General features: G+C 42.5%; 1 protein-coding gene across 4 annotated transcripts in view; it reads left to right on the top strand.

Annotated features, from left to right (window-relative positions):
• The window catches only part of LOC125457949 (glutamate-rich protein 6-like), a 66833-nt gene that overhangs the window by 13140 nt on the left and 26393 nt on the right, over window positions 1-27300 (top strand). For 2 of the 4 annotated variants that reach the window (XM_048542766.2, XM_048542769.2), the window contains 6 exons: window positions 1438-1515; window positions 5771-5856; window positions 14517-14654; window positions 22192-22269; window positions 24691-24747; window positions 26619-26684. In XM_048542766.2, the coding sequence (XP_048398723.2) occupies window positions 1438-1515; window positions 5771-5856; window positions 14517-14654; window positions 22192-22269; window positions 24691-24747; window positions 26619-26684 (503 nt within the window). The remainder of the gene's footprint in view (window positions 1-1437; window positions 1516-5770; window positions 5857-14516; window positions 14655-22191; window positions 22270-24690; window positions 24748-26618; window positions 26685-27300) is intronic. The other 2 variants (XM_048542768.2, XM_048542770.2) reach the window with 1 other exon arrangement.

Raw genomic sequence — 27300 nt, forward strand, 5'->3', positions numbered from 1 at the left:
CAGCAGGTAATAGGGAAGACGAGTGGAATGTTGGCCTTTATTCCAACAGGAATGAAGCATAAAAATCCTGATGGATCTTTACAAAATTACGAGAGGAGTGGATGGAATAGGTTGTTACAGTCTTTTCCAGGGTAGAAAAGTAAATTACTTGGCAATACAGGTAAAAGGGGTAAGTTTAAAGGAGATATGAAAGGTAAGTTTTTTTTACACAGAGGGTGGTAAGTGCCTGAAATGCACTGTCTGAAGAGGTGGTGGAGGCAGACACAATAGGAACATTTAAGGTGCACCTTGACAGATATATGAATTCGCAGGGAATACGACAATACAGACCATGGAGAGGCAAAATGTTTTTAGTTTAGTAAGGCACCATATGTCGGCGCAGTCTAGCACACTGAATGGCCTATTCCTATGCTGTACTGGTCTTTGTTTTTTGAGATATTTTTCTTGATAAACCTCTGAAAGGCACTAGTCAGACCACTTCTGGAATACTGTGAACAGTTATGGTCCCTTATCAAAGGGAAGATACATTAGTATTGGAGGCAATCCAGAGAAGGTGCATTAGGCTGATCCCAGGTATTGAGGGATTTTCTTATGCGCATAGGTTGAACTGGGTCTGTAATCACTGGAGTTCAGAGGAATGAGAGGTCACTTTATTAAAACATATGAGATCTTAAGGGTTTTGATGGAGTAGATGCGGAAAGGTTGTTTCCCCTTGTGGGATAGTCAACGACAAGAGGGTATAATCTCATTTATGAGAGAACTAAGGAGGAATTTTTTCCTCATGTAAAGTGGTAAATCTGTGGAATTCTCTATAGCAGAGGGCTGTAGAGGCTGGTTCATTGAGGATACTCAATGCTGAGAGAGACAGCTGTTTAGTCATTAAGGGAATTGAGGATTGGGGGAAAAAAGCAGGAAAATGGATTTGAGGATTATCAGATCAGCCATGATCTCATTGAATGGCAGAGCACACTTGATGGGCTGAATGTCCTACTCTGCTCCTATGTCTAATGGTCACTAGTGCTCACTGGTGGGTGGATTTTGGTAAATGCACTGGATTCAATAATTCACAAATATTTCAGTTCCATGTTTGCAAAACACACAAACATTGGACAATTTCTGGAATATCATTTCAAACCAGGGTATCTTTTCATAAATGATTCATGCTCAGTGATAGTCTATTTAAAATACAAGCTATATATATTTATATTTTATTTATAGTGGCTGAGTCCTTTAATTAACAACAAATTGTGTTCTGGCATTGCCTCTTTAACTTGTGTTCTGTTTCCAGAGAAGAAACACATCAGCTGATTGGAAACAGAGCTTGAGCTACAGGGGGAGTTTGATGTGAATAGAATGTTGTAATGACTTACTGCAGAATCTGACTTCTAACATATTGTTCACTTGAATCTTATCCATGTTTCATGATCGTGCTTCAAGAGAAACTCGATATTTTAGAGACAGGAGAGTCAGAGTTGTTTAGCCAGCTCTCAGCGTTTTTTAGCTCATCAACCACAGGTATTTCTATTGATATAAGTTAATGTTTTGAACCAATTTTAAGGGGCTTTCATTTACCCTTCCACACCCAACCACCCTTACCCCTTCCCACTCCTCCCTTGATGTGACATTATCCAAAATCCTTCCTTAACCAAGTTTATCCTGCCAAAGTGGGACACCTGTCAATGGGAGAAAACGAAGCAAAATAATGCTCCACACCCTCTGTGCCTAGAATCAAACTAACCCTAGCACAGCAAGGGGGAGGCAGTGGTCTAGTGGTTGTATTGCTGGACTGTTAATCTCAAGACCCAAGTAATGATTTGGGGACCCAAGTTCAAATCCCACAGTGGCAGATGGTGGAATTTGAATTTGAAAGAAATGTTGAATTAAGAGTCTCATGGTGACCATGAAACCATTTTGATTGTTGGAAAAACCCACTTGGTTCACTAATGCCCTTTAGGGAAAGAAACTGCCATCCTTAGTTGGTCTGGCCTACATGTGACCCCAGACCCACAGCAATGTGGTTGACTCTTAACTGCCCTCTGGGCAATTAGGGATGGGCAATAAATGCTGTCCTAGACTATGAATGAATTTTAAAAACTCAGCAAGGAGACCCTTTACCAAAGGCCTGAGATATTATAATGGTTGGAGTGGGCCTTGTGCCCACAACCAAGAGGCTTTGAGTATAAGGTGCAATGTGCCGGATCAAGGCTGATATCTGAATTGCATTTTAATCTCAAAATCATTTCTAGTACGATAAAAAATGGTTCTCCAGTCCTGAAAAATAGGACCTGAGGTAACATTTATGCAAATTGTCAGCTCTTTTGGCCTCCTGATGCAAGGCACTGGGGTCAACTGCAAAACCCTTAACTGGGGGGGCAAAGGCCTAGTGGTATTAGCACTGGGCTGTTAATGCAGAGACCCAGGTAATGTTCTGGGGTCCTGGGTTCAAAACTTGCCATGGCAGATGGTGGAATTTGAATTCGGTATCTGGAATTAAGGGCCTAATGATGACCATGAATCCTGTGTTGACTTTCAGAAAAACACATCTGGTTTATTAATGTCCTTTAGAGAAGAAAACTGCCATCCTTATCTAGAAATAGCAAAAACTGCAGATGCTGGAGTCAGAAATAACACAGTGTGCACCTGGAGGAACACAGCAGACCAGGCAGCCTGGACTATTAAGAACAGGCAATAAATGGTGGCCAAGCCAGTAATGTCCTCATCCTGTGAATGAATATATATTAAAAATGACTACTCAGCTAGGATAGGCTATCACCCAGAAGCAAGTCTGCAGCATTTCTGGTCTCTGTGATTCAACATCCAGCTGTTCATGTGCTTTCTAAAAATTGTTGCAGTGTTAATGTAATAAATAGTCTGAATGATGTTTCATTGAATTTACAGTTTGACCCAGTGTTGCAGTGTTTGTTCTCTGCACCCATCTCTTCCAACCTACTTCGTCTTTTATCTAACCACCACTTAAAAGAATTTATCGTCTCAAGCATCCAATGTGGCAGAAAGTTCTACATTCTAATCATTTCTCTTGAAAATTTATAACCCCTAGATTTGGATTCTTCCCACACGTGGAAATATAATGTTTATCCTGGCAGAGCCTTTAATGAATTTTACAATCTTTATTTGGTTGCCCTTCGACCTTCTATTTTCCCTGAGAGAACAACTTCAGCCAGCTTAATGTTTCTGGCAGATCTAAATCCTCAGTTCGTCTGATCCTTGTAAATCATTTTTGCACCTCTCCGATACCGTTTTATCTTTTTTTTTTCTGTGACCAAAACTGCTTTGAGATTTATAATGTACTTTGCACACTTGTTATTTGCCCAGACTGTCACACTTGCAGCTGAGCAGTTCCAACAGTACTTAGAGTTTCTCTCCCTCACTATCACTGGTAATGCCCCTTGAGGCATATTTGCTTTTTTGTCTTGAATTTCCACAATTATACCTACTTTGCCCAAATTGTGAGTGCCACTGTTACTGCAGTAGGTTTTTTCCTTGATGATGAACATTTAGACAAATTTCCCAGTGACAGAATAGTGTTAAAATTATACTAACAGTTCACATGACAACATTACATTGGCACTCGCACACTTCATGTATTTTCTGATTTCAGGGTCTATTTTTTACAACATGGATAAAGGCCCTTCGGCCCATCGTGTCCATGCCAGTCATCAAACATCTATTCTAATCCCATTTTCCAGCACTTGGCTTGCAGCTTTGAGTGGTATGGTATTTGAATTGCTCATCCAATTGGCCCTTACATTTCTTGAGGGTTCCTACCTCTCTCACCCTTTCAGGCAGAGGGCCCCACATACCCACAGCTGACTGACTGAAAGATTTTTTTCCTCAAATTCCCGTTAAACCTCCTGCTCCTTATCTTAAACTGTGCTGCTGTTTTTTTTTAAGGGGAAAGGTTTGTCCCAATCTGCCATGTCTATGACTCTCAGAACTCTATATATCTCAATCAGATCTCCCCACAGCCTTCTGTACTCCAAGGAAAACAACCCTAACCTATCTAAGAGATAGCAGAAACTGCAGATGCTGGAAAATCTGAGGTAACAAGGTACAGAGCTGGATGAACACAGCAGGCCAAGCAGCTGCTTGGCCTGCTGTGTTCATCCAGCTCTGCACCTAACCTATCTAATGTGTCTTCACAGCTGAACGACTTCAGCCCAGGCAACATCCTGGCAAAACTCTTCTGCATCCTATTTAATGCAATCAGCCCTTCTTATAGTGTGTTGCCCAGAACCGCATAGGACTTCAACTGTGGTCAACTAAAGTTACCTACAGCTCCATTGTAACCTCCTTGCTCTTGAATTCAATACCGTGACTAATAAATTTAAGCATCCCCTGTGCCTTCTTAACCACCTTATCTACCTGTCCTGTTGCTTTTAAGGATCTATGGAAGCATTCATTTAAAACTTCAGCTCTATCTTCCAGCTCCATGCACACATTTTATTCTTTCATGACTTGTTACCCATCCCTAAGCTCCCTTGAACTGTGAGTGAATTGCTAGGCTATTCCAGAGGGCAGTTCAGACTCAATCATATTTCTCTGAATCTGGAATATAGGCCAGACCAGGTTCAGCTGATAGATTTCCTTCCCTAAAGAAACCCAGATGCATTTTTACAACAACCAGTGATGGTTATCATTGTCACTTTGGGTTAGCTTTAGGTTAGGTTTATAAATTGAATTTAAATTTCACGAGTGGCAGCAGTGCAATTTGAGCCCATAATCCCAAAGCCTTTGGAGTAGTATGGTGAGGTATTGCTGTAGTGATCAAGACACTGAACTAGTAATCCAGGCTCATGTTTTTAGTTCGGAAGGGCACCATCGCATAAGGTGCAACTTTAATTCAATAAAAATTGCCGATTATCGGACAAACCCAATTCGTTCACTCACCCTTTAGGGAAGGAAACTACCTTCCCCACCTCGCCTGGTCTAGATGTGACTGCAGACCCACAGCAATGTGGTGGACTCTCAACTGCCCTCTGGGCAATTAGGGATGGGCAATAAATGCTGGTCAAGCCAGAGACACGCTCATCCTGTGTCTGAATAAAACAATTCAATAAAAAGCTAGCCTAATGGTAGCCATGTAACCACAGTCAACTGTTTTGAGGAGCCGCGTGATTCACTAATAGTCTTGAGGGAAGGAAATCTTACCTAGAGTTGCTATGTAACTCACCAGTAATGCTGGCCTCACCAGCGATGCCTATGTCCCAAGGATGAATAAGAACAAAACTAGCCCAGAGACATTACCACTAAGCCACCTTCTCCTCTAGATTAAGTAAATATTCATTGGTTATGTAAAGCGGGACAGTGTTTCCTATTTGCTTGCATGAAGATTTCTGCATTCAGAACTAGAGTTTAAAGCACTAGGTCTATAAATTGATCAATGAAGTTTTGCTGGAAGCCCCATCATATTAAGCTTCTCAAGATTTTGAATGCTGACTAAATACCAAAATAAAAACAGGGAATGTTGGAGAAACTCAGCAGGTCTGGCAAGACAAAAACGGAGTTAGTGTTTCAAGTCCAAACACTCTTCTTTGGAACTGGCTCCATTAAAATGGAAACGCAAATGTAGTTTCTCTTGGCACAGATGCTGCTAGACCTGAGGAGACTCCCCAACATCGTTGCTTTTTATTTCAGATTTCCACCATCTGCAATATTTTATTTCTACTTGGCAAAGTGTCTTCCACTTTGGTGAAGAAATCTTCCTCAGAGAGCAAATATTGGATCGTTTGTTGTTCTGTATTGATTTCAGATAAAGACTATGAGTCAGTCGTGGAAGATGATGTCAGTGATGCAACCTCAAAAGGGAGCCTTGATGACATCATTGTTCATTCTGAGGTAAGCATTGTGATTGGCAACTGCTCAGAGCTCCAGATGATTCACATTAAACATTTGCAGACTAAAGGAATTGTAGCTCCTTCTATTCCCTATGTAGACAAATAGGGGCTCTTGTGCTGCAGAGGTAGTGTCTCTACCTCTGGTCTAGAAGGACCAGGTTTGCAAAATATAGGCACAGGAGTAGTCCATTCGGCCTTCAAGCCTTCTCTACCTTTAATGACGGTCATGGCTAATCATCCAACTCAGCACTCTGTTCCCACTTTCTCCCCTATCCCCTTTGATCCCTTTAGCCTTAAGAACTATATCTAGCTCCTTGATAACATCCAATGACTTGGCCTCAACCATTTTCGGTGAATCCCACAGACTGACCACTCTCTGGGCAGAGAAATTTCTCCTCGTCTTAATCCTAAATGGCCTGTCCCAAACCCTTAGACTGTGACCCCTAATTCTAGACTCCCTGGTCATGGGGAACATCCAGGATTTGACCCATCAAGTCCTGTTAGATGTCAAGTTCTACCTGCTCTAGAATGTACTAACATTCCTGAACAGGTTGATTAGAAAATAAATAGACTGCACTTATTATACATAGCTCCACATTGTCAAATCTAACATCAACAAAACTCATATCCTCCTGTGTATGCCTTCAGGCCAATGCACCAGTCCTTAGTATATTGCATATCTAATCAGCTGTGCTTTATGTCCAAGCTTCAGTATAGAGCAGGCTGTACACATTATGGCTTTCAAATGGACCCATGTATCATCAGTACAGCACAGATCTCACATGCTTTGAGCCCCTTCAGATCATTACCTCAATTCCTTGACTGATTACAAAACTGTGACCTCCCTCAGACTGACTTATCTTGAAATACAGTAAGAGACTGTCGAAAGCTACTGAACAGAAGGACCTGAGAGTCCTCATCCATGAATCACAAAAAACTAGCCTCCAAGTTCATTGGGTAGTTGGAAAGGCAAATGGAATAGAACATAGAACATAGAACATAGAACATTACAGCACAGTACAGGCCCTTCGGCCCTCGATGTCGTGCCGACCTGCCATACCGATCTCAAGCCCATCAAACCTACACTATTCCACGTACGTCCATATGCTTATCCAATGATGACTTAAATGTACCTAACGTTGGCAAATCTACTACCACTGCAGGCAAAGCATTCCATTCCCTTACTCTTCTCCAAGTAAAGAAACTACCTCTGACATCTGTCCTATATCTTTCACCCCTCAATTTAAAGCTATGCCCCCTCGTGCTCGCCGTCACTATCCTAGGAAAAAGACTCTCCCTATCCACCCTATCTAACCCTCTGATTATTTTATATGTTTCAAACTATACAAGGCACCAGAAAGACCATAGTTGGAATACTGTGAACAGTTTTGGGCTCCTATCTAAGGAAACGTACACTGGTTTTGGAGGCTGTCCAGAGAGGTTTCACCAATCTGATACCAAAAGACCATGAGAAATAGGAACAGAATTAGGCTGTTCAGCCCATCAACTCTGCTCCACCATTCAATCACAACTGATAGGTTTCTCTAGCCCTATCTTCTACCTTCTCCAAGTAACCCTTGAAGCCCTTACTAATCAAGAACCCATCAATCTCTGTCTGAAACATGCTCAATAACATGGCCTCCACGATCCTCTGTGGCAATGAGTTTCACAGATTAACCACCCTCTGGATGAAGAAATTCATCCTCCTCTCAGAACTAAAGGGTCATCCCTTCACTCTGAACCTGTGCTGACAGGTGCTAGTCTTTCCTATTAGTGGAATCACCTTTGCCATGTCTACTGTATCCAGGCCTCTCAGTATTCTGTAAATTTCAATGAGAATGCCAGGAATGTAGGGAGTGCCTAGATTTTGTAGATTAGGCCTGTGCTCACTGGAACATAGAAAAAGGAGAGGCGGCCTTTTTGAAGCAAATAAGACCTGTCCGTCCGTCCTCCCTGGACTGACCTATCCCCTCCCCACAATCCATCTTCAGTCTGCCTCCCCCTCTCTCCCTATTTATTTCAGAACCCTGTCCCCATCCCCCCTCTCTGATGAAGGGTCTAGGCCCGAAACGTCAGCTTTTGTGCTCCTGAGATGCTGGTTGGCCTGCTGTGTTCATCCAGCTTCACACTTTGTTATCTAAGAATCTTAGAGAACTTGACAGAGAAGCTGCAGGAAGATTGTTTCCCCTTGTGGGAGAGTCTAGGACCAGAGGGCATAATTTGAGAATAAAGGGTGACACATTTAAAACAGAGATAAGGAGAAATTTCTTCTCTTAGAAGGTGAATCTGTGCAATTCTTTATTTCAGAGGGCTGTAGAGGCTGTGTCATTAAGCATATTCAAGGCAGATTTTTAATCAGGAAGGGAATAGGGGGTTATGGGCAAAAGGCAGGAAAGTGGAGTTGTGGATTGTCAGATCAGACATGAGCTCGTTAAATGGTGCAGTAGACTTGATGGGCTAAATGGTCTACTCCTTTTTACGTGGTAAACTGATCAGATGTGCTGGACCTCAACAGGCTGCAGCTTTCATTAGGATAACACAGTGTCCTCAAGTTTCAGCAGAGAACATGCTGAAGTATACATCCCTCCAAATCAGCCCACACAATCCTTGCTTGACAGTGTTGTAGAAGCCCTTCATCATTTTGTGTTTAAGAGTGCTCCTCAACTGAATTAAAATAAAAATGATAAAACAACAGTGCAACTGCTGAATGCTGTAATTGTTATGAGATTTTCTTCAACCTCTCCACTTCACTCATCAGACCAACACTACTGTCTTTTACGAGTTGATGTTTGACGTCAAGTTATTGTCAAAGGTGAACTGGTTAAATTTATATGATCCCAGTGGCTTAGCCATACAGGCCAGGAGGGTTTAGTCTTTGGTCTACATTGAGGGAATGTTTCTCATTTCAATCAATAGAAGAGGTACTGTATCCATTCTCAGTGACCTCTGAATAACATAATCAAACAGCAGCAACATAGCTTAATTAAATAGAGATAACACTGTGTGCAGCTGGAGGAACACAGCAGGCCAGGCAGCATCAGAGGAGCAGGAAGGTTGATGTTTTGAGTCAGGACTTGATGCTGTCTGGCCTGCTGTGTTCCTCCAGCTCCACGGAGTGTTATCTCTGACTCCAGCATCTGCAGTTCTTGTTATCTCTAGCTTAATTATATTGTGCTTTTGATACAGTGAAGTAAGTCACAGGAGCACTATGACACCAACATTGCACGCTTGAGCCACATCAGGAGATTTTATTGCAGATCCATTACATGTTGACAGAGACTTTTGAGAGAACCTAATGTAGAATTGGCTAACATCTTCTTACAGACTGGACAGGGTATATGCCGCAAGGATGTTCCCGATGGTGGGTGTGTCCAGAACCAGGGCTCACAGTCTGAGGATTCAGGGTAGACCATTTAGGATGGAGATGAGGAGACATTTCTTAGCCCAAAGAGTGGTGAGCCTGTGGAATTCATTACCACAGGAAGTAGTCGATGACAAAACATTGAATGTAGTCAAGAGGTGACTAGATATAGCACTTGGGGCGAATGGGATCAAAGGTTATGGGAAGAAAGCAGGAATAGGCCAGTGAGTTGAATGATCAGCCATGATGGTGATGAATGGCAGGGCAGGTTTGAAGGGTCAAAGGTTATGGGAAGAAAGCAGAATTTAGGCTATTTAGTTGGCTGAACAGCCATGATGGTGAACTTCTATGATCAAAGTTTGGTCAAAAAGGCAAATTTTAATGAGCGTCTTAAAGAAGGAAAATAACGTAGAGTAATGGAGATGTTTAGGATAGGAATTCCAGAGGTTACTGATAGGCAGCTGAAGACGCGGACACCAAAGGAGAAGAGGTTAAAACTGGGCATACACAAGAGACTAGAATTAGATCAATGCAGATATTATAAAAGGCTGCAGGCATAGAAAAGACACCAGGCTCTGGAGGAATTTTGTTTAGAATTGGAATCAGGATTGAGTTTTATTGTCACGTGTATTCAAACACAGGGATACAGGAGGACAGTCAAAAATGTACAAAGTCGCCATTTTCCAGCGCCATCTTAGGTACAAAGATACCTAGGTACACTATCTTAGGTATAAAGTACAAAAGTAAAGAAACACATTTAAAAGTTCAGCATTACAGTCATTCTTAAGTGCTGAGCCATGGGCCTGGATCAGGGCTCTTCCACCCCAGCACTGAGATCATCATCAACAAAAAGCAGTCAGCCAGCCTTGAGTCCCTTTGCCATGCTACTGCCACAGAACCGTGTTGCCATTCTTCAGTGCCATCTTGCCCCTACCGATAACACCTGCGCCATGAGTCTGCACTGGGCCAATCTCAGCAACACAGCCGTCACCAATGTGTCAATCGACTTGGAGCCGATATCGCTCAGCAGGCATGGGGATTATAGGTGAATGGAATTTGGTGTGTGTAAGAACAAAACTGTTACCAAACTTTTGAATGGACCTCTCAAGTATTAATTCTGATCTCTCCTCTGTACGCACTCTGAGCCTGTAACACTATATCCTGCTCTCTCTTCTGCTGCCCTGACGCACTTTGTTTTATACAATCTGCCTATGTAGCACACATAACAACACTTTTCACTGTGTCTCAGTACATGTGTGTAATGATTGGAACCAGGTTGATCTTGTTGACTACAAAGTCATTGATTAGGGTTGTTAACCTGGGGCCAATCAGGAAAGCCCTGGCTGACCAATATAACCTGGAGGTTAGAATTTCCTCAGTGCAAGTGAGGACTTGGAGCTGGCTGACTACAGCCAGCGTACTGTGCACAAGTAAATAAAAGGTGACTTGGTGAGGGGATGCTGGCATCTGTGCAGTTATTTCAATGTGATGCCAATCAATCAATCAGATCTAAGGCAGTAGAGATTTGAAAGACCTCACATTTATGGAGAGTAGAATGTGGGAAATCAGACAGGACCCTCTTGAAATCGTCAAGTCTAGTCTTTTGCGGTTTCACGGGTTTATGGTCCTAACCTTGCCCTTTATCTGCTTGAAAAAGGCATCAGTGAGGACAAGATTGAATGTGTCTACAATGTCCTTATGAACAAATCTCACTGTGAAAACTCACAGATTGAATAATGGACGCTAGTAAAACATACCAGAAAGTGACTGGTAGATTTGTAGATGTATGAGCGACAAAATGAGTTTTTGGTTGGATTCGATTTCTCGCAGTTGGCGTTCAGTTGGTATTCCAATCGCTCCCGTAGTTTTCTCGACTACACTTTCTCACACCCTGGAACTTGGAAGGATTCCATCCTTCCCATTCCTTCACCTTCCTGGTTTCTTTTTCCAATGGAGCAACTTTCTGGAATACCTTTTTATTTGAAATGTGGACTTCCCCAACAGTGGTTGACAAGGGCTTTGACTATGCCTGCCTTTCTCCCCACACAACTGATCTCAACCATCCTTCTTGCTCCTGTAGGGTCACAATAGAGTTCCCCTTGTCCATATCTGTTCACTCCACCAGTGTTCAGCATTATATTTCTCCCTTTTCAAGTACCTCAAGTGGATGCCACCAGTGTCTTCCCAAATACCCTCCTCTCAGCATTCCAAAGGGACTATTCCCTCCTTGATAACCAGCTTCACCCTTCCCTCAGCATCTTTTCACACAAACACTGATGTACTACTGCCCTTTTACTGCCTGTCCTCACTATCCAAAGTTCCAAACATTCCTTCAAGGTGAAGCAATGACTTACATGTACTTCCTTTAATCGAGTTTACTGCTCACAATGTGCTGTCCTCTTCAATGGAGAAACTCGGTGCATATTGAGTGATCGTTTTGCACAGTGTCTTGAGTAAGTCTGCAAGTTAGGACCCTGAGCTGCTAGTGACCTGCCAGAATTTTCCACCATGCTGTCAGGCTGATATCTCTGTTCCTGATCTGCTGCACTGTTCCAGAGAAACACAATAAACTTCATCTCTTAATTTGGCATTTCACAGCCATTCAGATTCAATACTGAGTTCCACAATCTCAGACTATTGCCTCAATTTTGTTTCCTGTTCTGTGCCTGTTTTGGTATTTCTCTTATATCTACTTCCAGACAGCAGTAGACCTAAAGCTTATCTGTTTCTCTAAGCTTTTCCTTTATTCATTTATGAGATGCGGGCATCACTGGTCGGACCAGCATTTCTTGCCCATCTCTAGTTGCCCTTGTGAAGCTGGTGGTGAGCTGCCTTCTTCAACCACTGCAGTCCATTTGGTGTGGCCCTGGAAGCCTCACTGTTCTATCATGCAGTATCTTCTCTCTTCGACCTGATTATGCACTTTGCTTTTGTCCTTGTCCCATCCACCCCTCGATCAAAATGTTTTTCTCATTGTTTATTCATAGGATGTGAGCATCACCGTCTGAGCTAACATTTATTTCCCATGCCTAGTTGGCCTGGAGATGGTCATGGTGGGTTACCTTCTTGATTGTTGCAGTGTACTCACAATGCTGGTGAGCAGAGCCTTCCAGGACTTTGTCCTAGCAACAATGATGGAATGGTTGTACACTTCCAAGTCAGGGTGGTGAGTGGGTCAGAGGGAAACTAGCACATGCCCGAGTTCCCATGTATCTGCTTCCCTTGTCCTTCTACTAGAGGTTGTGGGTTTGTAAAGTGCTAGCTAACGAGCTTTAGTGAATTTCTGCATTTCACTTTCTAGATAGTACACATTTCTACAAAGTGTAGTGCAATGCGTGGACGTTAGTGGATGTAGTGCCAATCAAGCAGGTTATTTTTGTTGTGGATGGCATCAAACTTCTTGAGTGTTTTTGGAGCTGCACCCGTCCAGGCAAGCGGAGAGTATCCCATCACACTCCTGACTTGTGCCTTGTGGGTGAGAAGGATGAGACCCTGGGAGATATTTGAACATGAAGATAAGAATTTTAAATCTTTGTTTTAGAAGAATTTGCTTAAGTCGTTTGTTAACGTTTTTGTAAAGGTTAGAAATTATGAAATCTCTGATGAAAGCTGTAATTGTTACCCAGCCTGGGTTGTTTATTAGAAATAATTTTTTTTCTCTCTTATGGATTGAACCAGCTCTGGGTATCCAGCAATTTGTTTCCTTTAATAGATACTCGGTCTGGATATATCCCCTTGGCTGCTAATGGGATTTTACTCTTCTTACTGCTATGTTTTCTATTTTGATAGTTCTCATTCTCCTATTTCTGACTATGGAAGTGTTTATTCAGACTTACACCGCTCTTTTGGTCAATTCTCTGGAGGAACTTTCTGTTTGGAATTTTTTTCTTACAGTAGCTGTTTAGTTCTGTGGCTTTTCTGGCTATGAGCAACAACAAGGATTGAAAAGCAACTTTATTCAACTAAGGAAAGAACGAGACTACAAAATCGGTGTAGTACGAGGAGCTCAAAATCCTAACAATGAGCATCCAGCTCAAGGAAATCATCAATAACTTCAACTGTCTATCAACAGCCAGCCAACGATTCACCCGTACTGATTTTTCCACTAAGGTGGGAGGAAATCAAACCATTAAATCCATCTGGAGATAGCAAGAACTATAAATGCTGGAGACAGAGGCAATATTGTGGGGCTGGAGAAACACAGCAAGCCAGGCAGCATCAGAGGAGCAGGGAGGATCCTGACCCGAAACATCAACTTTCCTGCTCCTCTGATGCTGCCTGGCCTGCCGTGTTCCTCCAGTTCCAAACTGTATTGTATCAAATCCATTTGATAGATTATCAAATTGGCAAAGCAGGAGCTGAATTGGTTACTCTTGCTCCTTCTTCTTATGCTCTTGTGTCCAAATCAAAAACAGAATAGGTTAGCATACTTCCCTTCTGCGTGGAAAAATATCTGCAGATCATATGTAACGTTGACAACAGACCAGAAACATATTACATGGTTTGTCAATTTCCTAATAGCTTTTGCTTAATATTTCACCTCATAAACAAGTAGCACACCAACAGAATGACTCTTCAATAGCAGATACCAACAGTAAATGCAGTGAGCACTATGCTGTATAGGAAGAAACAGATTTCACAGAATCACCAAAGTGTTACTGCACAGAAGAAAGCCATTCCACTATTGTGATTGGTTTTGTTTTGTACTTTGACCAGTCAAGTAATATACTTTCCAAATTTTATAACTAAAGCACATTTTTGGAAGAAAAATGTACATTGAGGATGACTGCAAAGTCTGCCAGAAGACAATACTGCTTCACAATGAAGTTTTGTCCATTTTTCCTGTTGAACATTGAGTAATGTGTTTGTTCATTTTTAGACTGAGTTACGTTCTGGTGAGAAGTATATACAATTTACCATTTGAAGATAATGAGCATCATACTTTGGTTTGTGGTATACTATTGTAAGTTGGTGTACAATAGGAATATATTTTTGTTTGATCAGGATGTCATTATCATGACCTTTTACAGCAGAAGATGATGAGAGATTTATGTATGATTATTGGGATTGTCTGAGATGATTGACGCGAGGACAATATCTTGCATCTTGACCAAAATATAGCAGACTGTGTTGTAGGGGAAGGATGACTATCAATCCACAATAACCAATATGAGAAGTCACTCAAATTATACTGACATAAAATCTTGCCTATAAATCACTAAAATATTAACCATTACTGGTAGTTTATTCCACAATCTTTATGCTTTTTCCTAATGGTAACTGTTGTCTCTTTGTTGAAGTTTATTGATGACAGGATATCCGGAAGACTGTTCGAATCTGCCATTTACTCACTGCCCAGTGTGGGACTACCAACTATTCTAGCTCATAAACATGAATCCAAAGAGCAAGTGATTGATTATAATGCTATAAGACCGAAGGTAACTATTTCTACTATTTGGCCCTGCAGTAAGTTCTATACTTTAGGAATGTGAATTTCTCTGGTAGTCAAGCCTCCATCAGATGAATGGAATATAATAAAATAGTTTCTTATATGTAAAAGGAAGGGATGCATTTCATAGGTTGCCTTGCATGCATCAAGCATGTCCTGAGGCACTTTACATCCAATTTATTTGACTTGTAGTCACTGTTATAGGAAACATAGCAGCCAATGTGCACACATCACATTCTCTTATACAGCAAACAGACTGTCTGCTCTTTCTACTGCAAGTATTGAGGCATAACCATTGACGCAGTACACCAGGAAATCTCACTGTTAGTTACCCGGAATTAAAGTCATAGAGCTGTACAGCATTGGAACAGCATGTCCTTGCTGACCAGATATCATAAATTAATCTACTGCCACTTACCAGCATTTGACCCATATCCTTCTAAACCCTTCCTATTCATATACCCATTAAGATGCCTTTTAAATGTTGTAATTGTACCAACCTCCATCATTTCCTCTGGTAGCTGATTTCATACCTGCACCACCCTCTATGAGAAAAAGTTGCCCTTCAGGTCCTTTTTAAATCTTTCCCCTCTCTGCTTAAACCTATGCCCCTCTTGTTTGGGAGCCCTCCAGTCCAAGACCTTGTCTGCTTACCCAGTCCATGCCACTCATGATTTTATAAACCTCTTTTAAGTCACTCCTCAGCCTCTGATGCTCCAAGGAAAATAGCCCCAGCCTATTCAGCCTCTCCCCATAGCTCAAATCTCCAGCTCTGGCAACATGTTTGTAAATTTTTTCTGAACCTTTTCAAGTTTTACAACATCCTCCCTATTGCAGGGAGACCCGAACTGCATGCAATACTCCAAAAGTAGCCTAACCAATGTCCTGTACAGCCACAACATGATCTCCCATCTCCTATACTCAATGCACTGACAAATAAAAACAAACATACCGGATCCAGGCCTGAAACGTCAGTTTTCCTGCTCCTAAGATGCTGCTTGGCCTGCTGTGTTCACCCAGCTCCACACCTTGTTATCTCAGATTCTCCAGCATCTGCAGTTCCTATTAAGTCTCATACCAAAAACCTTCTTCACTATCCTATCTACCAATGACTCCACTTTCAAGGAACTATGAGCCTGCGCTGAAAGGTCTCTATGTTCAGCAACACTCCGCAGGACCTTACCGTTAAATGTGTAAGTCCTGCCCTGATTTGCCTTTCCAAAATGCAGCACCTCGCATTTGTCTAAATTAAACTCTGTCTGCCACTCCTTGGCCCATTGGCCTATCTGATCAAGACCCTGTTGTACTCTGAGGTAACCTTCTTCGCTGTCCACTACACCTTCAATTTTGGTGTCATCTGCAAACTTACTAGCCATACCTTCTATGTTCACAACCAAATCGTTAATATAACTGACAAAAAGCAGTGGACCCCGCACCGATCCTTGTGGCACACAGCTCCTCTCAGGCCTCCAGCCTGAAAAGCAAACGTCCACCATCACACTCTGCCTTCTACCTTCGAGCCAGTGCTGTATCCAAATGGCAAGTTCTCCCTGTATTCCATGTGATCTAACCTTGCTAACCAGTCTACCGTGAGGAACATTGACAAACAGCTTACTGAAGCCCATGTAGATCAAATTCGCTGCCCTGCGCTCATCAGTCCTCTTTGTTACTTCTTCAAAGAACTTAATCAAGTTTATCAGACATTATTTCCTACGCACAAAGCCATGTTGACTATTGTTAATCACTCCTCGCCTTTCCAAATACATGTAAATCCTATCCACCGGTATTCCCTCCAAAACTTACCCACCACCGATGTCAGGTTAACGCGTCAATAGTTCCCTGGCTTTTCCTTGCCATCTTTTTTAAATAGTAGCACAACATTAGCCAACCTCCAGTCTTCTGGCACCTCGCCTGTGCTATCAATGATACAAACGTCTCAGCAATGTGCTCAGCAATCAATTCCCTAGCTTCCCACAGAGTTGTGGGGTATACCTGATCAGGGCCCAGGGATTTATCCACATTTATGCGTTTTAAGACATCCAAGACCACCTCCTCTGTAATATGGACATTTTTCAATATGTTGCTATTTATTTCCCCACGTTTGATAGCTTTCATATCTTTCTCCACATTAAACACTGTTGCAAAATACTTGTTTAGTATCTCCCCCATCTCCAGTGGTTCCACACCTAGATGTCCTTGCTGATCTTTAAGGGGCCCTATTCTCTCCCTAGGTACCCTTTTGTCCCTAATGTATTTGTAGAATCCCTTTGGATTCTCCTGAAACCTATTTGCCTATATCTGACATTTGTTTCCTTCTTATTCTTGACCAAAATGTCAATTTCTGTAGTCATTCAGCATTCCCTTCACCTACCAGACTTGCCCTTCACCCTAACAGGGAATGTACTGTCTGTGGACTCCATTATCCCATTTATGAAGGCTTTCCATTTTCCAGCTGCCCCTTTTACAGACGTCCTCTCCCTATCGACTTTTGAAGGTTCTTGCCTGATACCATCAAAATTGGTTTTCCTCCCATTTAGAACTTTAACTTTTAGATCTTGTCAATCCTTTTCCGTCTCTGTTTTAAAACTTATAGAATAATGGTCATTTGCCCCAAAGTGCTGTCTCAGTGACATTTCAGTCACCTGCCCAGCCTTACTTCCCAAGAGTAGGTCAAGTTGTGCACCTTCCCTAGGAGGTGCATCCACATACTGCATCAGGAAATTTTCTTGTTCATGTTTAACATATTCCTCTCCATCCAAACTTTTAACACTATGGCAGTCGCAGACTATGTTTGGAAAGTTAAAATCCCCTACTGGAACCACCCTATTATTCTTACAGACAACTGAGATCTTACAAATTTATTTCTCAATTTCCTGCTGTGAATGGGGGTCTATAGTACAATTCCAATAAGGTGATCATCCCTTTCTTATTTCTCAGTTCCACCCAAGTAATTTCCCTGGGTGTATTACCAGGAATATCCTCCCTAAGTACAGCCGTAATGTTATCCCTAATCAAAAACTCCACTCCCCTTCATCTCTTGCCCCCTCTTCTTATCCTTCCTATAGCATCTATACCCTGGAACATCAAGCTGCAAGTCCTGACCATCTCTGAGCCACGTCTCTGTAATTGCTGTGATATCCCAGTCCCATGTTCCCAACCATGCCCTGAGTTTATCTGCCTTACCTGTTGGGCCTCTTGCTTTGAAATAAATGTAATTTAATTTATTGGTCCTACCTCGTTCTCTGCTTTGTTCCTGCCCGCCCTGACTGTTTGACTTGCTCCTTTTCCCAACTGTACCGGTCTCAGACTGATCTCTTTCCTCAGTCTCTCTCTGGGTCTCATCTGCACCTCCCTGCCCCAATCCGCAACTTGATTAAATCCTCCCGAGCATCTCTAGCAAATGTCCCCACCAATGTATTTGTCCCCTTCCAATTCAGGTGCAATCGTCCTTCTTGTACAGGTAACTTCTACTGAAGAAATTTCAATGATCCAAAAACGTGAATCCTTCTCCCCTGCGCCAGCCCCTCAGCCATGCATTCATCTGCTCTATCCTCCTATTCCTACCTCACTAGCTTGAGGCACCTGGAGTAATCTAGATATTACTACTGTCAAGGACCTCCTTTTTAAATTCCTGCCTAACTTCCTGTATTCTCGCCTCAGAACTTCATCCTTTTTTCTTCCTATGTCATGAGTTCCATTGTGCACAATGACCTCCTGCTAGTCCTTCTCCCCCTTATCTTGCCGTTACCTCTATGTGTATAAATTTTGTGCCTGTGCCCTTCCCTTCACTTCACCTGACGAAGGGGCAGCGCTTTGAAAGCTTGTGATTTCAAATAAACCTGTTGGACTATAACCTGATGCTGTGTGACTTCTGACTCTGTCCACCCCCAGTCCAACACCGGCACCTCCACGTCATCATTCACCCATTAAACTCCTGATTTTATTTAAAATTCAAATTCTACCATCTGCCATGGTGGGATTCAAACCAGAACCTTAGCTGAGTTTCTGGATTAATATTCTCGCGATAATACCACTGGGCTAACACCTCCCCAACGCTGCACTGTTGGACTGTCTTCTAGATAAGATATTAAATAAAAGCCCTGTCTGTTCTTTTAGGTGGTCACGCAAGATGACTCAACATCACAAATAAAATAGATGATCTGATTGCTACTGTTAATGGGAGTTTGGCTATGACAGTTCCAAACTTACAAGAGTTTGATTGAACATCATCGGCTGTTAAGCATTTTGTATTACCTTGAGATCATCACAGCTGCTATGTAAATGCAGGTCCTCTTTTTGAAATAGTGTAATGTGTGTTATGTTCACAAAGACCTGAGAGCACTCCCTTAGTACTGGGGCATCAGCCTGGACGTTGTGCTAATGTTTCCGTGTGGCAATAGTGGAGAAACTGCCACAACTTGCTTATTCAGAGGTGCAAGTGTTACAACTGAGCCGTGACTGCTATCTCTTCTATACTTTTCTGTAATGTAGCATGCAAAAGGTAGAATTACTCCTCCTAATGCCCTTGGTGTATCCACTCTCCTTAACTTGTTTCTTTGCATTGCCATTTGACTTGGTAGCTCCCGCCCCGTGACAAGACAACATTAAACACCATTTCCCTCTTGCAGACGATGTGACAGGGTACCAAAGGTTTCATTGCCCCTACCTTAGGCACTGATTGGGTATAACTGATGTGAGCCTGAAGTTTCAAATACATCTTGCCTCAATGTGCTGGTAAAATTGCAACTTCTGCAAAATTAATATTGTGCTTCTGCTTCAAGTTCAATCATAAAATTTTTCCCAACACAGCTAGTTTTGCAAGTTCCCACTCAAACGCCTTTAGATTGTGCAAAGATCTGCCAAGATCCAGTGCAGTGAAGCAATGTTTTAGAAGATAGTATAGAATTAAAATTATGCTTTAAAATACACTCCTCGTTGGATTTAAGAACAATAACCTGGTGCAGTGTAATATTTACAGCTGATTTTCACAAAATTCCGGTAATCAGAATTTGCCATCTGAGAGATACTTGATCTTAAAAACTAAAACTGACTTTCTAAAGTATACAGGACAATTTGCTCACAATATTAGTTCATTTTTTTTTGGTAAACGTTAAAAACAATTATTTTCAGAAGCTTTTAAATGTGCGTATTTTAGCTAATGTCTCCCCTTCTCCAAACAAAATTAATTTTAACCACTTTTTCAACAGTTGGTGGTTTGTTACAGCTCACTCAGAGTCTGAGTTGCTGTTGCATCATGTACTTTTACATACTTTGAGCTATGGACAGTGATGTCTTACCTTACATGGACCTAGGGTTTTTTTTTCAAGCCAGGCTCCCTGGACCTTTGACAGAAGATGTGCAGATATTCCAGTCCACCAGTCATTCTGGCAATCCTTTGCGTGGTTAGGACTCCCACAGGAAATTGTAGTGAATTTTGTTTAAAGTGCAGTGCTTCATGTGCACCGTACTGAATAAAGGATATAGCCAGGGTGCACAAAAGACCAAAGGCACCTCTGTCCTTTAGATGGAGGCAACTGGTCATAAATAACCTGAAGGACACTCATTTCCCAAGTGTAAAGCGAACAAAGAAGATGGGACTGTAGTTCAGGATTTCTTGCCTCATTTCCCACTGAATCACCACAAAATCATAGAATTCCTACAGTGTGGAAACAAGCCCTTTGGCCCAACAAGTCCACACTGACCCTCAGACCCATCCCCCTGAATCTACACATCCCTGGACACTAAGGGCAATTTAGCGTGGCCAATCCACCTACCCTGCAAATCTTTGGAATGTGGGGGGTAACTGGAGCACCCACGCAGACATGGGGAGAATCCTTGGATACGTTTTGACAGACGCTTATTTTCCTGCAGTGTTACTAAATCATCTAATTTCCCTTTACTTCTCATATTTTACATCTCACTTGTGCCAAATCCAGGACACCCTTTCCTGATATTTTTTTAAAATTCATGAATGGGATCAGAGCATCACTGACAAGGCAGCATTTATTGCCCATCCCTAACTGTTCAGAGACAACTACATTGCAGTGGGTCTGGAGTCACATGTAAGCCAGACCACGTAAGGATGGCACTTTCCTTCCCTGTAGGACATTAGTGAACCAGGTGGGTTGTTTCCAGACAATTGACAATGGAGTCATGGTTATCATTAGATTCTTAATTCCAGGCTTTTTTATTGAATTCAAAGTCCACCATCTGTCATGGATTCGAACCCCGGTCCCCAGGACATTATCGGGTCTCTGGATTAACAGTCCAGCAATAATACCACCATGCCATTACCTCCCCATTGCCTTCTTCATTCTGTAAACACTGGCGTGAAGTACTTGCAGGGACTGAGCCTCTCACTGTTGGATTCTACATCACTCTCAAGCAGTCTGGCCACCTAAATGAGCCCCATGCCATGGTGAATATCCAGGGCAATTAAATGACCCAGCAATTAAGCAGGCCATGGGACACGGAATGTGGGGCTGAAACTATAGCATGCAATGTTGTCTTTCCAATTTTCCCACGTGTGCTCCCTGGTCATGGCACGGTGGGTCAGTGGTTAGCACTGTTCCCTCACAGCACAGGGACCTGGATTCAGTTCCACTCGTGGGCAACTGTCTGTGTGGAGTTTGCACATTCTCCCCGTGTATGCTTGAGTTCCCTCTGGGTGCTCCGATTTACCCCACAATCCAAAGAGGGTTAGGTGGATTGCTCGTGCTAAATTATCCATAGTGTCTAGGGATGTGTTGGCTAGATAGGTTGTCCATGGGAAATGCAGGGTTACAGGGATAGGGTAGGGGGATGGATCTGGGTGGGATGCTCATTGGAGGTGGATTAAATGGGCTGAATGGCCTGCTTCCACATTGTAGGGATTCTATGATTCTAAGTTGACTCCTTTCCAGGATTGTTGAACCACCTCTGTGCAGTGGTTGAACACTCGATAATCGCTGCTTGAGTGTTACCCCCACACATGGCTTCTTCTCAAATGACGGACCAATCATTTGGAAGGATGTGGTCTGGGAGGGAAAGAAAATCTCTCAGAGAACACCGGAGAAACTTAGCAGGTCTGGTAGCATCTGTAGAGAGAGAAACAGAGTTAATGTTTTGAGTCTAGCATGACTCTTTTTCAGAACTGAGAACAAAACTGAGTGTTAACTGTTTCTGTCTCCACAGATGCTGCCAGACCTGCTGAGTTTCTACAGCGTTCTGCGTTTTGAGTCCTGATTCTTTACTTCCAAACAGCTAAGGAGAGACGACTGGGAAGAAATAGTTATTCAACCTAGGAATACTACCCTGCCCTAAAAGAAAGAGTTGGAAAGTAGGACATGGTAACAGGAGTCATCCACAATGTCCCTTGAGCTTGTTCCATCATTTAAACAGACCATTGCTGACCATCTACCATTCTTCCCCACTGTCCACACTATCTCTTGATTTCATTCGTAATATGTGGAAAAATAGAAATTTGACAAAAGAAGCTTAATATCATGTATATTTTGTATAACATCATGCTGCTGTTTTCAATTTAGATAAGGAGCACTTGGTTAAAAGATGTGAAGGAAATCAGTGAGATTAAGGAATATTGGCAGTGGAGCCAGAAAAAATTAGTAAGTATGATGTTTTTTGATGTTAACACTGAATGTAACTGTTTTGCTATTGACTGAGCTCTTATCAGCAAAGCAGAGACCCTATAGGTCAACTTCTGTAATGATTCATCACATTATATCCCAGCTGTATGTCATGTATATACCAGAACCAGTGTATCTACCTAAGACCATTAGATATGGGAGAGGAGTAGGCTATTTGGCCATTCTACTCTGCTCCATCATTTAATGAGACCATGATTGATCTAATAATGTTAAACTCTCCTGCCTTTGTGGATAATGCCCATATGCCATTTATCCTTAAGGATTCCCACATTAATGTTTTAAATCTGTGCACTTGTCAAGCTATTTGAAAATGCTTATAGTGCTTCCATTTCATAAGGGAATGTTTAAACTAATTTGGACGCAGGATGTAGAGGTGTTAGTGAGGGGCATGGAATGCCCAATGGGCATATTGTAAAGAATGGTTTGCAAAAGCTACTCTAACACTCCCCTGAGACTAATTAATTAAATTTAAATGGCACTGAGCTGGCAAGAGCATTATTTTTGACAAATTGTGCAATCGGGTCATTCTTATCACTTCTATCCAAGATCCACAGCTTGGTCGAGGAGAAGTGTAAGCAGGGGCAACTGGGGAGATGACTTTAACCTCACCTGTTCATCAGAATACTGATGGGGAGGGTGTTAAAACACTACTGTACCCCAGCCTGATGGAGAGGCTGGGCTTTAAAATTGCCCCAAAGATGTCAGATCTCATGTGCCCCCTATTCAGGGTTACCATCTGGGATTTAATATATTCCTAGAGATTTCATCACATGACTTGCCCTAGGCTTAGCCAATAGTTGGCCAACCCATCCATCCTTGTGGCACAACACCTTCTGAGCCAATTGGAAAGCAAGAGATCTCATTACCCAATTGATGATTCTTGGCTGCCAGCCGAGCAGTCTCCTCCTCCTAGACCCGTTTCCTGTTCCTTTCTGTCCTGACAGATAGGGAGAAGCATTCAAGGCAGTGCTGGAGAAATCAGTCTTTGTCATTTTGTCGACAACTTTTCTCAGCTGCACAGAGCTTGATATTTGATTCCTGGAAACTCTAGGCCAATACCGAGAAGCTGCCCTCTATTACTGCCTACAGAAATGGCAGAGGGCATGCATTAGACCATTCCCCACAACTCGATTAGACTCGGGGTGAGAGAGAGAATACTGACAGGAGGCAGCAAGTGAATGACAAAATCAGAAAACAGCAATTTTTTAGTAAAGTTTTGTTCAATTCATTCACGGGCTAAGGGTGTCGCTGGCTCGGCCAGCCTTTCTTGCCCATCCCTAATTATCGAGACGGAAGTTAAGGGTGAACCACATTGCTGAGGGTCTGGATTCACATGTAGGCCAGACCATTTTAGGATGACTGTTTCCTTCCCAAAAGATATTGGAAAGGGACTGTAGGGACTTAGATTGAAGTGAAAAGTCAGGCTGTTTGTTTTATTTCTGAGTTTAGCAGGGCCCTTGTTATACATCTTTGAGGGTGAGACTGAGTGCCTGGTTAGGGTGATGGGACACCCAGTTAGACCTTCACATCCGCTTTCAGACTCACACAGAGATTCCACCAGGACATCTGGTTTGGAAATCAGAGACAACACATTGTCGTATTAATGGGGAATCACCACTGAGAGTGGGGTTGGCGGTTTTGTTGTGGATGCAGGATGTAGAATATGGAAAAGAGTCCCACTTTCCAGCACTGCTCACAATAAGCTTTGACCAACTCACCCACCAAATTCCACACCCCCTGCCCATCCCCCTCATCCAGAACACTGCCACTCGGGAGTTGGAGATAACAAAGGTCGTTTGAATGTCAGAGATAATGGGAACTGCAGATGCTGGAGAATCCAAGACAACAAAATGTGAGGCTGGATGAACACAGCAGGCCAAGCAGCATCTCAGGAGCACAAAAGCTGACGTTTCGGGCCTAGACCCTTCATCAGATGATGATGAAGGGTCTAGGCCCGAAACGTCAGCTTTTGTGCTCCTGAGATGCTGCTTGGCCTGCTGTGTTCATCCAGCCTCACATTTTGTTGTCTTCGTTTGAATGTCATTGTGCATTATTCCAGACTGCAGGGTCACATTGCAGAGTGCTTGGATTCAGTTAAGATGAATTATTCCCTCTGCAACATTTGTCCCCACTCTCAGCCAGACTGTCACCTTAATGGGGTCAGGAGCTGAGATGTTACTTTACAGAGTAGGAGTTAGACTATTTAAATTACAACTTGCTCAGGTACGCCTCCAAGTGTATCCATGATGGTGAGTTCCAAGTCCACGTGCCTCCTCATTCTGGGTCAAAGCACAGGAGAGGACTCTTAGGTGTTACATGCAACTGCAAAAACATCACTCTGATGACACTAATAGAAGCTGCTTCTTGTCTTATAAACAGATGCAGGAAGAACATGCCTTCAATGAGGAACAGTTCAAGAGGAGTAACAGGCTAATGGTGAGCACTGGGCCCAGTGAAGGAACCACAAGGCTCAAAATAAACCCAGCAAACACACAGTCGTCAGCAAGGCTTCTTATTTAAAGTCTAACTGTTTCAGATCAGGACAGGAGAGATTAAACTAAAACTGGAATTAAAATATTTAAACTATATACAACAATACCAAGGGAAATAACAAAGGATAGAAATAGTGTCGTGATGTAGTAACCACTGTTAATGTTTGAAATTATATTGGTCAATCTTCCAATGTAGAATAATGAAATAAAATTCTTACAGCTCCCATTATTTCCTTTCTTCCCAAAGAATCCAGAAACATAGATCATAGGAAAAGGTAGGCCATTCAGCCCTTCAAACTTTCTCTGCCATTCAATAATGATCATGGCTGATCATCCAACTCAGCACCCTGTACCCCCATACCCTTTGATCCTTTTAGCTCAAAGAACTATATCTATCTCTTTCCTGAAAACATTCGATGCTTTGGCCTCAACTGCTTTCTGTGGCAGAGAATTCCACAGGCTCACCACACTCTGGGTGATGGGATTTCTCCTCATATTAGTCTAAAGGCCTCCCCCTTATCCTGAGAACGTATCATTGGAAGTATTCTGGCAGACCTTTGTTCTCCTTCAGTTTACTTCAATAATCTCATTTCCTTTTCCATCTCACCTTTGGTAAATCCTGGATTACCTATTCCTCAAATCTCTTCTCCTTCATATTGTAAACACTGGGTTGAAGTATCCTTGCTGATTTCATTTCACCCTTCCCTGCTTTCATGGGTTTGATATGTAGCAAGTTTCTTTTTACCCTGACTGATCATTTCAATATTTTATAGCCATCCCATAAGACTGTTAGACTCTGGAGTCTAGAATGACGTAGGTCATTCAGAGTGTGTTGAGTCTGCTTCACCATTCAATGAGATCATGACTGATGTGATAATCCCCACCCGTCACTCTCTGACTGATTAAAAATGTATCTCTCTCAGCTTTAATGGCCTCTGCGGCAAAACATTCCACAGATTCGCTGCCCTCTGAGAATAGAAATTCCTCCTGTCTCTCACCCAACCGAGTACTCCTTATTCTGCGATTATGCCCTTCGGTCCAAAACTGTCCCTCAAGGGGAAACAACCTTTCCACATCTCACCTGACAAATCCCCTAAGTATCTTGTGTCTCAATAAGATCAACTCTCAGTCTTCAAAACTCTAGTAAGCAGAGGCCCAACCTACTCTACTTCTCCTCATTAAGAAGTCCCTCCATGCATGAGTGAGCCTATTGAACCTTCTCTGGACTGCCTCCAATGTCAATATATTTTTTCTTAGATAAGGGAACCAAGGGTCACAATATTCCAGCGATGTTCTGATTATTGCCTTTTATAGTTTTAGCAAGATTTACCCATTTTTATCCTCCATTTCCTTTGAAATAAAAGCCAACAGTGTACTTGCCTTCCGTTCAATTTGGATGCTAGCCTTCTCTCATTTCTGCACTAGAATCCCAATTCCCTCAGTGCTGCAGCTCGCTGCACTCTCTGTCCAATGCTTCTCCTACTCCTTCTTTGCTTCTTTTATCTCCTAACTTACATCCTCAGTTTCTCTGGTTCTTTCTCTCTTTCTCCAACCCAAATGACTGGTTTGAAATAGTAATTTCTCAAAGCAGCAATTAGAATTCTACTTCAACTCTATTTTATCCCTTTCTTTGCTCCCTAACCCTTGACACCCTTCCTTAACAAAAACCCCAGTGTCTGGACCTGTTGGGAGCAAGAGTTTTAATTTTTCACTGGATCCTTTATGCTGGGAAAACCTTCCCGACTTTTTCCTAGCACAGTAGGTAACGGGAAAATCAGGTGTTCTGCTATAGTATAAATATCTTTCTTCCCTTAGGTTGAAGATTCACATCTTTCAAAATCTCCCAGACACCTAGGGTGGAACCAGTTCAGAAAATCTGTGGTAAGTACAGGTTCCTTAATTGGGAATGCAATGCAATGTCTCCCTTGCAGCAAGAACAGGACTGATTTACGAAATAACTCATTGTGTAAATTTAATTTTTTTTATTCACTTGTGGGATGTGTGTGTCATTGTCTGGGCCAGCACTTATTCTCCAACCCAAGTTGCCCTTCAGAAGGTGGTGGTGAGCTTCTTGAACCACTGCAGTCCACATTCTGTACGTAGACCAAGAATGTCATTAGGGAGGGAATTCCAGGATTTTGACCCAGCGACAGCGAAGGTATGGTGATATATTTCCAAGGTGAGTGGCTTGGAGGGGAAGTTGAAGAAGGTGGTGATGTTACCATGTATCTGCTGTCCTTGGCCTTCTAGTTGGAAGTGGTCATGGGTTTGGAAGGTGCAGTCTGAGTAACTTTGGTGAATTTCTACAGTACTTCCTGTAGATAGTACACACTGCTGCTACTGAGCGTCGGTGGTGGAGGGAGTAGATGCTTGTGGATGTGGTGTAATCAAGTGGGGGCTGCTTTGTCCTGGATGTTATCAAGCTTCATTCTTGAGTGCTGTTGGAGCTGCACCCATCCAGGCAAGTGGAGAGTATTCCATCACACTCGTGACTTGT

Source organism: Stegostoma tigrinum, chromosome 14 (assembly GCF_030684315.1).
Source record: "Stegostoma tigrinum isolate sSteTig4 chromosome 14, sSteTig4.hap1, whole genome shotgun sequence".
NCBI classification, from domain to species: Eukaryota; Metazoa; Chordata; class Chondrichthyes; order Orectolobiformes; family Stegostomatidae; genus Stegostoma; species Stegostoma tigrinum.